General features: G+C 66.6%; 4 protein-coding genes across 4 annotated transcripts in view; 2 read left to right on the top strand and 2 right to left on the bottom strand.

Annotated features, from left to right (window-relative positions):
• The window catches only part of F751_2948 (E3 ubiquitin-protein ligase SHPRH), a gene marked incomplete at both ends in the record, with an annotated part of 9869 nt that extends 7800 nt beyond the window's left edge, over nucleotides 1-2069 (bottom strand). The window contains 4 exons of the mRNA XM_011397320.1: nucleotides 91-378; nucleotides 1018-1327; nucleotides 1746-1957; nucleotides 2058-2069. Of these exons, the coding sequence (XP_011395622.1) occupies nucleotides 91-378; nucleotides 1018-1327; nucleotides 1746-1957; nucleotides 2058-2069 (822 nt within the window). The remainder of the gene's footprint in view (nucleotides 1-90; nucleotides 379-1017; nucleotides 1328-1745; nucleotides 1958-2057) is intronic.
• A 905-nt stretch (nucleotides 2070-2974) lies between these two features.
• Nucleotides 2975-4919, top strand: F751_2947 (Flowering time control protein FY; the record flags this gene model as incomplete). Its single annotated transcript, XM_011397319.1, has 4 exons — nucleotides 2975-3127; nucleotides 3255-3404; nucleotides 3703-4135; nucleotides 4495-4919. The coding sequence occupies 4 exons, from the start codon at nucleotides 2975-2977 to the stop codon at nucleotides 4917-4919; spliced, it is 1161 nt and encodes a 386-aa protein (XP_011395621.1).
• Nucleotides 4920-5557: 638 nt separating this feature from the next.
• On the top strand, nucleotides 5558-5923 carry F751_2946 (hypothetical protein; the record flags this gene model as incomplete). The annotated part of the gene is made up of 1 exon (XM_011397318.1): nucleotides 5558-5923. The coding sequence occupies one exon, from the start codon at nucleotides 5558-5560 to the stop codon at nucleotides 5921-5923; it is 366 nt and encodes a 121-aa protein (XP_011395620.1).
• A 310-nt stretch (nucleotides 5924-6233) lies between these two features.
• Nucleotides 6234-13121, bottom strand: F751_2945 (Exportin-7; the record flags this gene model as incomplete). Its single annotated transcript, XM_011397317.1, has 17 exons — nucleotides 6234-6413; nucleotides 6751-7122; nucleotides 7470-7706; nucleotides 7919-8112; nucleotides 8393-8534; nucleotides 8713-8843; nucleotides 9049-9130; nucleotides 9359-9547; nucleotides 9641-9934; nucleotides 10091-10163; nucleotides 10373-10471; nucleotides 10774-11075; nucleotides 11261-11530; nucleotides 11806-11946; nucleotides 12172-12364; nucleotides 12566-12651; nucleotides 13059-13121. 17 exons carry the CDS (start codon nucleotides 13119-13121, stop codon nucleotides 6234-6236), a joined length of 3048 nt encoding a protein of 1015 aa, XP_011395619.1.
• Nucleotides 13122-13638: the final 517 nt, after the last annotated feature.

Genomic DNA, 13638 nt, shown 5'->3' with positions numbered 1-13638 from the left:
CTCGCGCAGCTCGGCCAGCGCGGGCGCGGCGCCGGCCGCCGCGCGCGCGGCGTGCGCTGCGCTGGGCGCCACCGCGCGCGCGGCAAACACCAGCCCCTCCAGCAGGCTGTTGCTGGCCAGCCGGTTGGCGCCGTGCAGGCCGGAGGAGGCCACCTCGCCCGCGGCCCAGAGCCCCGGCAGCGCCGTCTCGCCGCCCAGCCCGGCGCGCACGCCGCCGCACATGTAGTGCTGGGCGGGGGCCACGGGCAGCGGCGCGGCGGCCATGTCCAGGCCCATCGCCGCGCAGCGCGCGGCGATGGTCGGAAAGTGGGCCTCGATGGCCGGCCGGCCCAGGTGCCGCACGTCCAGTAGCACGTGGTCGGCCCCCGCCGCGGCCATCTCGGCATGGATGGCGCGGGCCACGACGTCGCGCGGCGCCAGCTCCATGCGCGCCGCGTCGTACCGCGCCATGAAGCGCTCGCCCGCGGCGTTCAGCAGGCGCCCGCCCTCGCCGCGCACGGCCTCCGAGATGAGGAAGGCGCGGCCGTCGGCGGCGGCGGGCTCCCCCGCCACGAGCGCAGTGGGGTGGAACTGGACGAACTCCAGGCCCTCCAGCGGCGCGCCCGCACGCGCGGCCATGGCCATGCCGTCACCTGTGGCCACGCCCGGGTTGGTGGTCACCGGGTACAGCTGGCCCGCGCCGCCCGTGGCCAGCATGGTGGACAGGGCCAGGAAGCGCGTGCGCCGCCCGGTCAGCGCGTCCAGCGTGTCGGCGCCCAGGCAGGCGCGGCCGCCGCCGGGCAGCTCGCCCAGCACCAGGTCCGCGCCCACGCGGTGCTCGTGGAAGGTGATGGCCGGGTGCGCGCGCGCGCGCGCCAGCAGCGCGCGCTCGATCTCCGCGCCCGTCGCGTCGGCCGCGTGCACCACGCGCCGCGCGCTGTGCCCGCCCTCCCGCGTCAGGTGCAGGGGCGGGATGGGGGACGCCGACGCGGCGCGGGCACCGCCCGGACCGCCGTCCCTTCCACGCCCTGCCGGCACGGCGGCGCGGGTGAACTCTGCGCCCAGGCGCGCCAGGCCCAGCACCAGGGCCGGGCCCTCGGAGCAGACTGCGGCCACGGCCTCCGGGCAGTTCAGCCAGGCCCCCGCCACCATGGTGTCGTGCACGTGGGCGGCAACGGAGTCGCGCGGGTCCAGCACCGCGCAGATGCCGCCCTGCGCGTAGCGCGTGCAGCCGTCGTCGGCCGCCGCCTTGGTCACCACCGCCACCGACCCATGCTCGGCCACCGCCAGCGCGTAGCTCAGCCCCGCGATGCCGGAGCCCAGCACCAGGAAGTCGGTGGTCTCCACGCTGCACCGCGGCGAGGAGGGCGGCGAGCCGGCGGGGGAGACGGGCAGGCCGTCGGTGGGGCCGCCCACGGACAGGCCGGCGCGGCAGGGCACGCGCAGGCGGCGCAGGGGCGGGGGGGCCACCACGGCGGGGCGGGCGTCGGGGCCGCGGGTGGGGTGGTCTGCCGAGCGCGCGATCGCGCCGCGCCCCATGACCAGGGAGGACGGGCCGCTCCCCCTGGTGCGCCGGGAGCGCTGGGGAGCGCGTGTGGCGTGGGAGGCGCCCAGGCTCGCACAGAGCATCATCATGACGCCCGGGGAGGAGCAGGGATAGGCAACACCGGACAGGTGTATGAGTGCAAGAGGAGGGGGTCTAAACGGCCGCACTGCGAGCCCAAAAGGATACTACTGTTCAAGGCAGCGTGAGCTGGGCGCCGTACTTCTTATTCCACACCTGGGGGAGGGGAGGGCAGGGTCGAGATGAGGGGGTCGCCGGATCTGGGGTTGCGCTGCAGCTACCTGCGCTGGGGGCAGCCGCCGAAATCCGGCACACGCCCCGTGCGAGGCGGGCGTAGAGCACTTTAAACAAAACGCAAGGGGGGTAATAGCCTGATCCACTTACCCACGAAATGGTGCGTCGAGTCGCCTTGCCCTGTGGGGTGGGATGACGCGGGTGGGGTAGGTTAGGCCGGCCCGTGCTCGCAAAACATATGCCGGCATTGTGCACGAGCAGAGGCCCACCCCAAGCGGACCTTGGTGTTCATCAGATACAAGTGAGCATAAAGGGGTCCGGGGCAGCGGGGGGGGAGGAGCGTGTCTTTAGACTAACCACAGTCACGTCGGCACAGGGGGTCGGCTGCAGAGGGGGCGTGGGGGCTACAGTGACGAGTGTCTCACTGGAGTGGACTAGTAGAGTGGAGAATGAACAACGGCGTGTCCTTGCAGTGTCGTGAGCATGTCGTGGGGGATCACCATGCGGAACAGTAACCTTGCTGGCATTGGTGGCGCTGCCGACGCGGACAATTTCTGGCGGGAGGGGGTAGAGAGCTGATGACGAGTCGCAGATCGTCATGGGGGAGATGTTGCAGCCGGGTGCTCATGCTGGATGCTGTTACCTGGGATCAATCCTTCTGCATCCCGGTTTGAGCTTCCTCCTCTTGCGTGAGCACATTAATCATGCACAGGTAACATAGATCTTGGTCCAAGTCAAGCTGGTCAACCATGTATGTGATCCTCCTGCTGTAGTTGGACATCAGCCCTCGCATACTGATATTAGTATAATGATGATGAGAAAATGGGGTTGGAACTGGCGATGAGCTGGCCAGCCTGGGCCCGTCTTGGCGCACCGTCGGGATTGAAAGCTACATGTCGACACCCTGGACTCCGAAGCACTCCAGCAGACATATTCCCCTGTTTGTGCTTGCCACCGATCCGAACCGCGCAGCATCGCTTCTGATGACGACTGTTTGTCCATATTAGAGTTGTTGTATAAACCTGTAGGCACCGAGACTCATGTAGCGAACCGTGCTGTGGCATTCTGGAGATGGAGTCCCCAGGGCACCCGACATTCCGGCCCATGCCGATGGCGGCACACGACCGATGACAATGAATGCATCATAAGATTCAAATAATACGCGTGCCGTCTCCTGTCGTCTGATCAGCGGCGGCGATGTCCCTGTACACGAGCTACTACACCCGGCAGCTGGCCCTGCGCCCGGAGGCCATCTCCACCCCGGAGGTTGTGGATGGGAAGAAGGTGCAGCAGGCTGCCGTCCCCCGGCGCACGGTGGACGCGACCGGGCCCTACGTCCAGTGGCTCCAGGTGCGGGCTGAGTTGAGTGCTGGGAATGGTGCGTGGCGGGGGGGGGAGGGTGCTGCACATTGTGGCACACGCCTGACAGGGAGCGCCGTGCTCTCCCTCACTCCTCCCCAACGCGTTTGCCCCACAGACACGTGCCCTGCGTGGCCAAGACGCGCGCAGCTGGCCCGACCTCCTGCCAGGCCCCGTGGGCGCGCTGGGCATGCTCCCCCCCGCAGCCATGCTGCACCAGCCCGTGAGCGGCGCCGCCACCAAGTTTGCGGGACAGGCGCCTAGCAAGGTGAGCCTGTGTAGCTGCTGTGGGTGGCGAGGCTGGGAGGTAGGCGGGCTTTGTGTCCCTGTGGGTGATCTGGCGTGCTGGAGAGGGGCGCTGGCCCCTGTGCTTGCATCCCCGCTGGCTGCCTGAGTACGGCTGCTGTTCATGTGGCCCAATGCACCTCCTTTCACCACCTACGGGTGTCTGTTACACGCCACACCCTGCCCAAAGAAGGACATCCTTTCCCACATGCTGTGTCCGTTCCCTTGCCCACCAACCCCCGCCCCGCCCCCCCATGCATGCGATGCAACGCACCATCCAGACGCGGAGCAGCGTGAACGTGGTGTGCTGGACGCCCGATGGCCGGCGCTGCCTGTCCGGCACCCAGGCCGGGGAATTCACGATGTGGGACGGCGCCTCCTTCCAGTTCGAATCCATCCTGCAGGCTCATGAGGGGCCGGTACGCGCCATGACCTACACCCGCAGCGGCACCTTCCTGGTCTCGGGCGACGACGGCGGCGTGGTCCGCTTCTGGAAGACCAACCTGGAGCTGGTCAAGTCGGTGCAGGCGCACGGCGAGTCGCTGCGGGGCCTGGCCTTCGCGCCCTCCGACCTCAAGTTCGCCACCGCCTCCGACGACGGCACGGTGCGGGTCTGGGACTTTGCGCGGGTGGCCGCCGAGCAGGTGCTGGCGGGGCACGGCGGCGACGTGCGCTGCGTGGACTGGAACCCGCGCTCCTCCCAGCTCGTGTCGGGTGGGTTTAGAGGGGGGGGTGGGGGCGTGAGGTGAGTAAGGGGGAAGAGGGGAAAGCGGAGGGGGGAGGGGGCACGGCGGGAAGTGACCGCGCCGCATTTCTGTCACTGCACTTCCTGGAGGTGCCGGGCGGGGCACTGATCACACAGGCATCAAGGAGGGGGGGGTGCAAACGCGTCTGCTTGTCATGCACATGCTCCCAGTGGGTGCGCAGCCGTGAGGTACAGCATGGCGGGGCTGTGTGCGGCAGGAGGGCCCCTCAATGGCCTGCTCTGGGCCTGCCGCCCAACCTCCTCCTGGCACCCACCCCACCCCCTCCAACCGCGATCCCCCCCCTGGCACACACCCACCACGCGACAGGGAGCAAGGACGGGCTGCTCAAGCTGTGGTGCCCTCGCGCGGGGCGGTGCATTGCCACTCTGCACGGCCACCGCGCGACGGTGATGCAGGCCGCCTGGAACGCCAACGGGCACTGGGTGCTGTCCGCCAGCCGCGACGCCTCCTGCGCCGTGCACGACATGCGCATGCGCCGCGCGCTGGCCTCCTTCCGCGGGCCCTCCAAGGACGTGGTCTGCGCCGCCTGGCACCCCATCCACGAGGACCTGTTTGTGGCGGGCGGGAACAACGGCTCCCTCCTCTACTGGCTGGCCTCACGGCCCGAGGCGCCGGTGGGCGCTGTGCCCGCTGCGCACGAGGGCACGGTTTGGAGCCTGGGCTGGCACCCGGTGGGGCACCTGCTGGCCAGTGGCGGCGGCGACTTTGCCACCAAGTTCTGGTGCAGGTAGAGGGGCTGGTGTGTCCTGGTTGGCGGTGGTACTGGGCGTAGAGTGGAGGGAGGGAAGGGGGTGAGGCAGGTATGGGATGGAGGCATTTCGGCCAGGTCTGCATGCACGCCTTCGGGGGGGATTGAGAGGGAGGTGTGTGCTATTGTTTCAAGAAGAGGAGGTGATGCTGGGAGCCACCTGCATGCAGCAGAAGTACCCTGCAGCTGCATGGAGGTCATCCGAGCAAGACCTCCTCGGGGCCGCCGTCTCATCACAAACCCCTATCCAGGTCCAGCCAGACCGACTCCGCCATGGATCTTCACTTGGACTACCACTCCCACATCCCGTGCAGGAGACGACCCGGCGACCCTTTCTTCGAGCGCCAGGCGGCGGCCCAGGCAGAGGCGGCCGCCGCCGCGGAGGCCGACGGGGCCATGGACTCGCTGCCGCCAGGGGGAGCGGCGGCCGGCCGCGCGCCGCCCGTGAGCGCCCCGATCGCTGCCGCCCCCCTGCTGGGCCGCCGCCAGGGCGGCGCCGCTATCCCCGGCCTGGGGGGCGCCCCGCCGGGGTCAAGTGCCGCCTCTCAGGCGCCGCGCTCCGCGCACGCAGCGCCCCCAGCTGGAGCCTTTGACGCCCACGGCGCCATCCCGGGGTTGGGCATGCTGGCAACCATCCCCATGAGCCTGACCGCGGCAGCGCCGCCGGCCACCAGAGAGCCACGTGGCGGCACGGTGAGCAGAGCCCCCCCGGCTGAGGAGGACCTGGACGTCGCGATCGAGGCGGCCGTGGTCGAGGCCCGGGCCGCAGAGGCGCCCGACTTCCAAAGACCCAGCAAGCGGCCGAGGGGACCGGGTGAAGGAGAGACAGACGCTGGGACGGCAGGGACGGGGACGGAATCAAGCGACCAGGCCCCGGGTACGGCGGCCTGGGACGGGCAGGCCATCGTGCTGCCAGCGCACTCGGGACCCCGCCGCACACGAGGCTCGGACCGCAGGCAGCAGCCTGACCCCGCGCCCCAGGCTTGAAGTGCTAGCTTGCTTGCCACGGTTGCGTGTCTGAAAATTTTACAAATTCTGCAGAGGGCCCCTGGGAGCAGGCATAGCAGGAAGGGGGGATTTCATAGAGGTGGAGGGGAGGCCTTCGTCGGCTATCAGTTTGGAGCTTGCGATCCCCTTGATCCGGGGCAGCACGCAGGGGCATGCCGGGTGTGTCCTGCAACATCCCTGGGGAATGGCAGCTGCCTAAAAAAGACACACTGCCCAACGAGACGCACGCTGTCGGCGCCAGTGTGCGACTCGACACACGCAGGAGGCCCCGTCGCCGGCCCGCCCGCAATCATGTCCTGGCGCGGTAGTCGTGCCGCGCGATGGTGAAGTTCTGCGTGAACTTGTCGCGGTTCTTGGGCTCCAGAGACCGCGTCACGCCCGCCATCACCCGCTCCAGGCACGCCGCCAGGTGGCTCTGCCGCTCGGGGGGCTGGCTGGCCGCCACGCGCTTGGTCACATGCTCGTAAACCTGTGTGGGGAGGATTGATGGTTGGGTGGGGAGTATATTGGTGAGTAGGTTGATGCTGGAGCTGGTTGATGCCATCAGCGAGGAGTCCAGCTCAAGCAGGGGTGACAGGTTTGAGGCCGATCGAACCAGGCACTCCGCCCGACACTTGAGCAGGCGCCTTTACGACGCCCTCGGCGGACGTGACCAAACGCAGCGTCCCTGCGAGTCCCAGCCGCCACAGCGCACGGAACCCTGAGAGCCTTCGACGCCCCATACCACCAACCCTCTCCCCCATTTGTTATCTTCCCAAATCCCCTTGGCCCCGACCCCCCAACTCCACCCCACCCCTTCTCAGCACCTGTTCGCTGACGAGGATGAGGCTGAGCATGGGCCGTGACAGGGACCACATGTTGGAGCAGTCCTCGAACATGACGATCTCGAACAGGGTGGTGAGCAGCTGGGGGAAGAGGTCGGGGCGCTGCCGCACGTGCTCCGAGATGGCCCGCGCCGCGGCATTGGGGCTGTGCCCGCCGGGCATGTGCAGGAAGTAGTAGCCGGCCAGGTTGTCGATGGCCGCGGCGCACTGGCTGGATACGGCCACGTCCAGGCTCTTCAGCCCCGCGTCCAGGCTGGACAGCAGGAAGACAAAGGTGGGCGTGTCGCGTGCTGCCAGCAGCGGCACGTGGCTCGCGCACAGCATGTCCACCAGCGCAAAGTAGGCCTTGCACACCTGGTGGTTGGGGGAGGGGGGACGGCATGGGGAGGTGAAGGTGTGTGTGGAGGCTGGGTGGGGCAGGACTGGGTGGAGCAACGTTGTGAGGCTCTGACGGGCAGCCATGTGAACAGCTGCGTGTGATCCTATGCTGTCTCACGGCTGGGCAGGGCCTCAGTAACGCCAAGCAAGCCGAGACCCCTGGGTTCCCTGGTTTAGAGTACCGTTCGACCGGAGCTGGACCCTGCCTCAGAGGCCCCAGCTCAGCACATCCCCTGGCCCGTCAGACCCTGCAGCTACAGGGGGACTTGCTACACCGACCCAAACGCCTCTTTCTCCCCACCACCACCCTCAACCCCCCACACCTTGCGGTAGGCCAGGATGTCGGCCAGCGGGATGTTCAGCGCCAGGCGCACCGCCATGTCCAGCGCATCGTTGAGCGCGGGGTCGCCATACAGCTCAAACACGCCAAAGTTGACGTAGCTGCCGCCCAGCGCGCGGCTGAGGATTGACAGGCAGATCCAGGAGCCCTTGTACAGCCCGCCGTACACGTCTGCAGGCCGCGGCGCCGACAGCACCTGGTTGCCATATGTCACCAGGACCTGGGTTGGTGGGGAGAATGGGAATTCCGTATGAAGGTCTGGCATTATGGAGGCATTAATGCGGAGTTGCATCTGCTGGGCAATCGGACTTGTTGTACAAGGCTCGAGGGAGCAAGGTTATGGGCGTCACCACCCGACACACACGCTCCCTTTAAAAGATCCATCCGCCCCTCCCCACCCCCCCTCATCCGCGCGGCCTCCCCTTCCCCGACCTTGGAGACCTCGCGGAAGAGCAGGATGCCGTTGGGGGAGGAGGAGTCGAAGATGAGGCGCTGCGACTTGTTGAGCACAAACTCGTTCACGAACTTGAGGAGGGGGGTGGTGACCACCGGGTCGCCGGACCAGGCCTCCAGGCAGGCCAGGATGACGGGGAAGTTGGCAGGGTAGAGCCAGTCAAAGAGCATGCCTGCGCGTTGGGAAGGAGGCAAAAATGGAGGGGGGGTTATTGGAGAAGGCTTGGCGTGGGGTGCCAGCTATACATCATGCGCTAGCACCTGCCGCACCAGCATCCCTCGGAGGTACTCGGATGCTGGGCCAGAACCCTGCTGCACAGGCCCCAGCCTGGCCCCAGCATCCACCCGGAGCTCTTGCACCACCGCCTTGAATTCCCCGGCTTCAAGTGCGCCACAACACCCGCAGCGCCACAGCCGGGCAGCATTCGACCTTCATCCCAACAGCCTTCCTACCGTAGGTCCGGCGCGTGCTCGTGGCGGCGGCCACCCCGCGCAGGTCCCTGAAGAGACCGGCCACGGTCTCGTTGGAAACCGAGGCGCGCAGCGCGGCGGGGCTGCCCGCGCTGCGGCTCGCCGTCGCCAGGGAGTCAAACACCTGGGGACGGGGGTGGGTTGGGTTGGGGCCAGGGTGGGGAGGCGCGCCTTTGGTGAGAGGGAGGGGTTTTCCTCCGTGTGGGCGTCCATGTCGACCACCCTGATGCATCGCCGAGCTCGAGGACCCCAACCCAAGTCATCACACCCTCCCGTAACCTCCCCTCTCAAGCCCTCCACACCTGCTGCATGGGCGCCACAAAGGCCTTGAAGCGATCCGGCGTGTCATCCATGAACAGGAGCCGCGCGAGTGTCGAGTAAAAGGTGGTCCGCGCCCGCAGGTTTGCCTGCCCCGCCAGGAAAGGAAAGTACTCTGGGGGATTGGGGTGGGAGGAAGGGGGAGCGTCAGTGGCTGTCCGGGGAGAGCCCGACTCCCCGAGCCTGGTACCTTGTGGGTGGCATCGAATGCACACAGGCTTGAATGCCCATTCGGCATCCCAGCCACCGCGCGCACACCCTCCGCCTGCCGCTCTGGCATCTGCAAGCAACCATGCTACCCCTCCCACCGATAACCTCACCTGCGGTGTGGTGTGTGAGCAGGTAGCTGATGGCCTCCAGCTTGATGAGCAGCTTGCCGCTCATGTACCCCGATGCCAGGTCCTGTGTGGAGGGTGGCGGCGCGTCAGGACCCAAGCATGGGGTTGGTTGTTGTGGCACTTGGCCTGTAGTTTCACTTCGCAGGTATTCCTCCCAGGACACACGGAGGGGCGCGGCCAAGACACCGTCCCACCACCCAATATGGCACTGCCATGCCATCCATCCGACAACACACCCAGCACATGCATTCGCCCCCAGAAATCCCCCACATACAACTCCTCCCACACACACCTTGAAGAGCTCCAGGGTGGCGGAGATGACCTCCTCCGCGCCGCAGTAGACCTTGAGGTTGGAGGCCATCTTGGCCAGGATGACGTTCATGACCGCGGCGTGGTCTGCCAGGCCCACGCTCTCGCCCAGGCGGACGTACACCTTGCTGCTGTGCATCACCGCCTCGCCAATGTACACCTTGCGGAAGGACTGGAGGAAGGAGAGCAGGGCCAGCTCCAGCCGACGGCGCGAGGCCGCGCCCGCGCGCGCCGCGTGCCCGGGGCCCTCCGCCGCGCGCAGGACGCCGAAGACGCGTGCTGCGAGGTCGCCGTCCACCGCCTCCTGCGCGTCGGCGCCGGAGGCGGAGGCCCGGCCACGCACCACCGCGCCCACCATGTACACGATCCAGGTGAGCTGGCCCTCCAGCACCGCCGCGTCGCGCGGGGGGGAGGAGGAGGAGGCGGCGCCGCCGGCGACGGCGCCGCCCGCGCCGCGGGACGCGTAGGCCGCGATCAGCGGGTCCGCCGCGCACGTCAGCGCCTCGGCCATCTTCTCGTACTGGAAGCGGAAGAGGTACGGCAGCGAGTCCAGCTGGTCCTGGAGGGGTGTGGAGGGGAGGGACCCACAGGGGTGAAGGGGGGGAGAGTGAGGGAGGCATGTGAAGGCAAGAGGGCTGCATTCAATGTCCGTGAAGAGATCGCCCAGAGCACCCCGCCCCCGCCGCCCAGGCGCCCAGCCCACCACCCACACCACCTGCAGCTGCTCCTCGGAGTCGAGGGGGTCGTCCGTCAGCCCGTCTTGCACGACAGTCCTCACCGACTCCAGCCTGCATGGGCAAGGACAGGGGGCCAGGAGGTGGTAGGAATGGGTGTGTGTGTGTGAGAATGGATACAAGCGCAGCTACTTGTGAGACACCAAACCAGGACGCTTAGCGACCTGATCTGCTAGGTCCCAGCCATGTTCTCTTTATTCCAAGGCCGCTACCCCACACAATTCCCCCTCCTCTTCTCTCCCCACCGCGCTAACGCTCCACACCTGGAGGTGAGGAAGGCCCTGGATATCTTTGGGACATAAAGATCTAGGAGGGACGGCGCCTCGCCCTTGAGGTATGGCATGCTGCTCACCAGCCGCGACCTGAGAGGAAGTGTGAGGAATGGGAGGGATGATCGGCATAGAAACATCGTTGCGTCACTGATGCACATGTCCTCCCATCCCAGCACGTGTATGGGTAAGGCAGTCAGTGCCCGCCAGAACCCATCCAGCCATGGCCGGCTTGTTGCGCCCTGACCCAGGTCTACAGGGATCTCGCCATGCAATCCAGTGAAAGGGCCCCTCACGAGAACCTGGCTCCAGGCCCTGTCTTCCCTCCCCGCGCCCCCCTCTCCTTCCCCATTCTGACTTATCCCCCCCCCCCAACCCTCCTGTCCTCCGCTCACCAGAGCCCGAGGAGGTAGAACACCGACCCCGAGGCCCACTGCCAGGAGGTGAGGCTGTTGATGGTGAAGTCGGCCACCAGTCCAATCCACTCGGGGTAGGGCGCCAGGGCCACCAGCTCGCCCAGCTGGTAGTTGGTCTTCAGCCGCCCCAGCAGGCGGCAGAACTCGTGGTAGTTGGCATGGTGGTGCAGCCCGCGCCTGTCCCGCAGCACGTCGCGCGAGCCCTCCACCAGGCGCGCGAGGAAAGCGGAGCGCACCGCGTCGCTGGAGAACAGGGAGCGCCGCACCGAGGCCAGGCGCACCTTGGGGGGTTATGTTGGGTGAGGCAGGGGTGAAGGAGGCAAATTCTGAAAAAGCCAAGGAGGTTCTACGGGTAATTGTGGGCGACGCGGCCCCGGGGGAAGAGGTTGCTGCCTGTAAAGCATGGTCTGGGGGCGTTCTCTCCCCCAAATCCCCCCTCCCCGTTGCCCCCCATGCCGCCGCTCACCAGGCTCTCCAGCGCCAGGCTGCTCAGTGGCGGCTCGTTGCCCGCGTAGTAGCCCCAGAGCAGCTGCAGCGTGCCCGCGTCCTCGACGGCCGGGCGCCAGGCGGTGGGGATCTGGATGGTGCCCAGGTCCTCCGCCGACTCATCCAGGCAGGTGCCCACAAAGTCGAAGGACAGCGTGGCCACCAGCAGTCGCAGCGCCTGCTCCAGCAGCGCGTTGTCGGCACGCATGCCGGGCAGCCGTTGCAGCGCGCCCAGCGCCAGCTGCAGGATCTGTTGCAGGGAAGAGGGGCGAAGGGGAGGGGGGGTGCAACCAGGGGCATGGATGGTGGAAAGGGTCGCCCCCCTGGCACGTTATCTTGGAAGATAGTCCACCAACAACAGGCGCAACCTGGAAGGGCTGCTGGGCGCGGTGCATGCGTGGCCGGATCGATCGTGCCGGCACCCGCTTGCCAAAGAGATGCCTGCAACCTGTGCACAGGGACTGGCACACCGACTTCAATCCCTCACCACCACCCCCTCGTTCGCATCGCCTGCCGTAGCCTCACCTTGTACAGCGCGGCGTCCCGGAAGCCGACTGCCACCTTTCGGTGCTGAGTCAGCGTGCGGTGGGGCGTGGGGCTGTTGGCCTCCAGCACCATGGCGTTGAGCAGGCGCAGGCCCAGCATGTAGTGGGCGAGTGAGCCGTCCTGCGTGAGGAAGCAGGGTGCAGGTGGTGAATGGGTGTGGGGGCATGGAGCGACAGCATCATGGGAGCCGGGAATGGGAAGCCAGGAGGTAGAGCTGGCTTCACTCCCCGCATGCCAGCGTAGAGCTCAGGGTCAGTGCAGGGACTGCTTCTGGCACCCCTTTTGCCCCACTACAAGAACTGCCAGTCCCAATGACGACCCCCTCCTGCACAACCCCCGGCTTACATTGGAGCGCGGCTCCAGGAAGGCGCCGGCGTCCTCCACGATGCTGCGGTATGCGCTGTCCTCGAACCAGCCCAGCTTTGTCATGCGGCAAATGAGCTGGACCAGGACCGCCACCACATAGGGCTCCAGGGTCGGGCCCCGCCCGTTCAGGTACTGCAGGAAATAGGTCCGCATGTCCAGCTTCACCTGATTCCTGCGAGGTGTGGGGGCGGGAGCCGGCAGGCGGTGCGTGGGAGGGTGGGCGGAGCGCTGCCCTTTTCGTGGCATGCATGCGGGGCAGGGGTGCACGGCAAAATGCACCAGCCGCACATTTCGTGGTTTGAGGAAGCAGGCTGCCCATGCAGGGTCCCGACCCTCCCCCGCCTCGCCCCGTGGCACCGGCACCCAGACTCACGAGAGCGTGAATTCAGTGACGACCTTGAGCAGGCTGCTCGCTGCCAGCAGTTGGGCATATGGGGAGCTGGAGACGTCCAGGATGGTCTGTCGCATCGGGGTGGGAGGATGAGTCGAGTTTACTCGCGTGCATGCCTGGGCCGAGGCTGGCTCGCTATGCAGGTGAACAGGTGTGCAGCGTAGGTCCCTGCGATATTGCATGCATGCGACAAGGTCTACGTCCAAGCCATGCACGCTTCCCACCGCCCTCAAACCCTTCGTCAGGCTCTAATGGAAACCAAGGCATGTTCTGCCCATCTACACAGGCAGGACTCGCCTTGCAGTGGGGAACATAGTCTGTAGAGGTGGTGAAGACGCGGAGCGATTGCTCAGCGTGCAATCGGTCCTGAGGGTTCTGCGATGTGAGGGGAAGTGGTGATGGCCGATGGGCAGGTGAGCAGCACTCCCCTCAGGCCCTTGCCCTGCAGGACCCACCGACCTCATCGAGCAATTACCTGTGCTGTGTAAAGTTGCAAGCAAAGCGCCTCCAGCTGAGGCAGTTGTTGCACGATGTCCATCCCCATGGCAGCCCGCTCCAGGCGCGGCGGGCTTCGATCACTTGACCGCCGGCCCAGCACAGGCGACCTCAGTCACAGCGATCATACATATTTCGTGTGCAGGGAAGATCCCCCACATGCACGACGCTCTCCAGGGATTGCGAGAGTCCGATGATGTCGCGATACAGAAGCGTAGTAGCCCGGTTTGCGCTCACGACGATGCGCGCCACCTTCTTTCTAGCTGATGAATGCCCATGCAAGGGAAGCCCTCAGAAATCCCACAGAACTGGCGTCGGCCGGGCTGCTGCACTGGGCATCCCACGGTGCTTTCCAAACTTGCTCCTGACTATGTCTCAATGGATCAGCACTCTGTCAGAAGGCACTACCTCTTCAATTATCCGAAAACACACAAGCTCAGGAGTAATCACCAAAGGGGGATGAGCCTGGACACCACATGACAGCGCATCAGACTCTGGGTTGCGACATTGTATCACTGCAAACATGATGGCATGAAGCTCAGCAAGGACAACCCCTGCAG

This window comes from Auxenochlorella protothecoides, assembly GCF_000733215.1.
Source record: "Auxenochlorella protothecoides strain 0710 unplaced genomic scaffold scaffold31, whole genome shotgun sequence".
Lineage (NCBI taxonomy): Eukaryota > Viridiplantae > Chlorophyta > Trebouxiophyceae > Chlorellales > Chlorellaceae > Auxenochlorella > Auxenochlorella protothecoides.
This window is presented reverse-complemented; position numbering and strand designations above follow the sequence as displayed.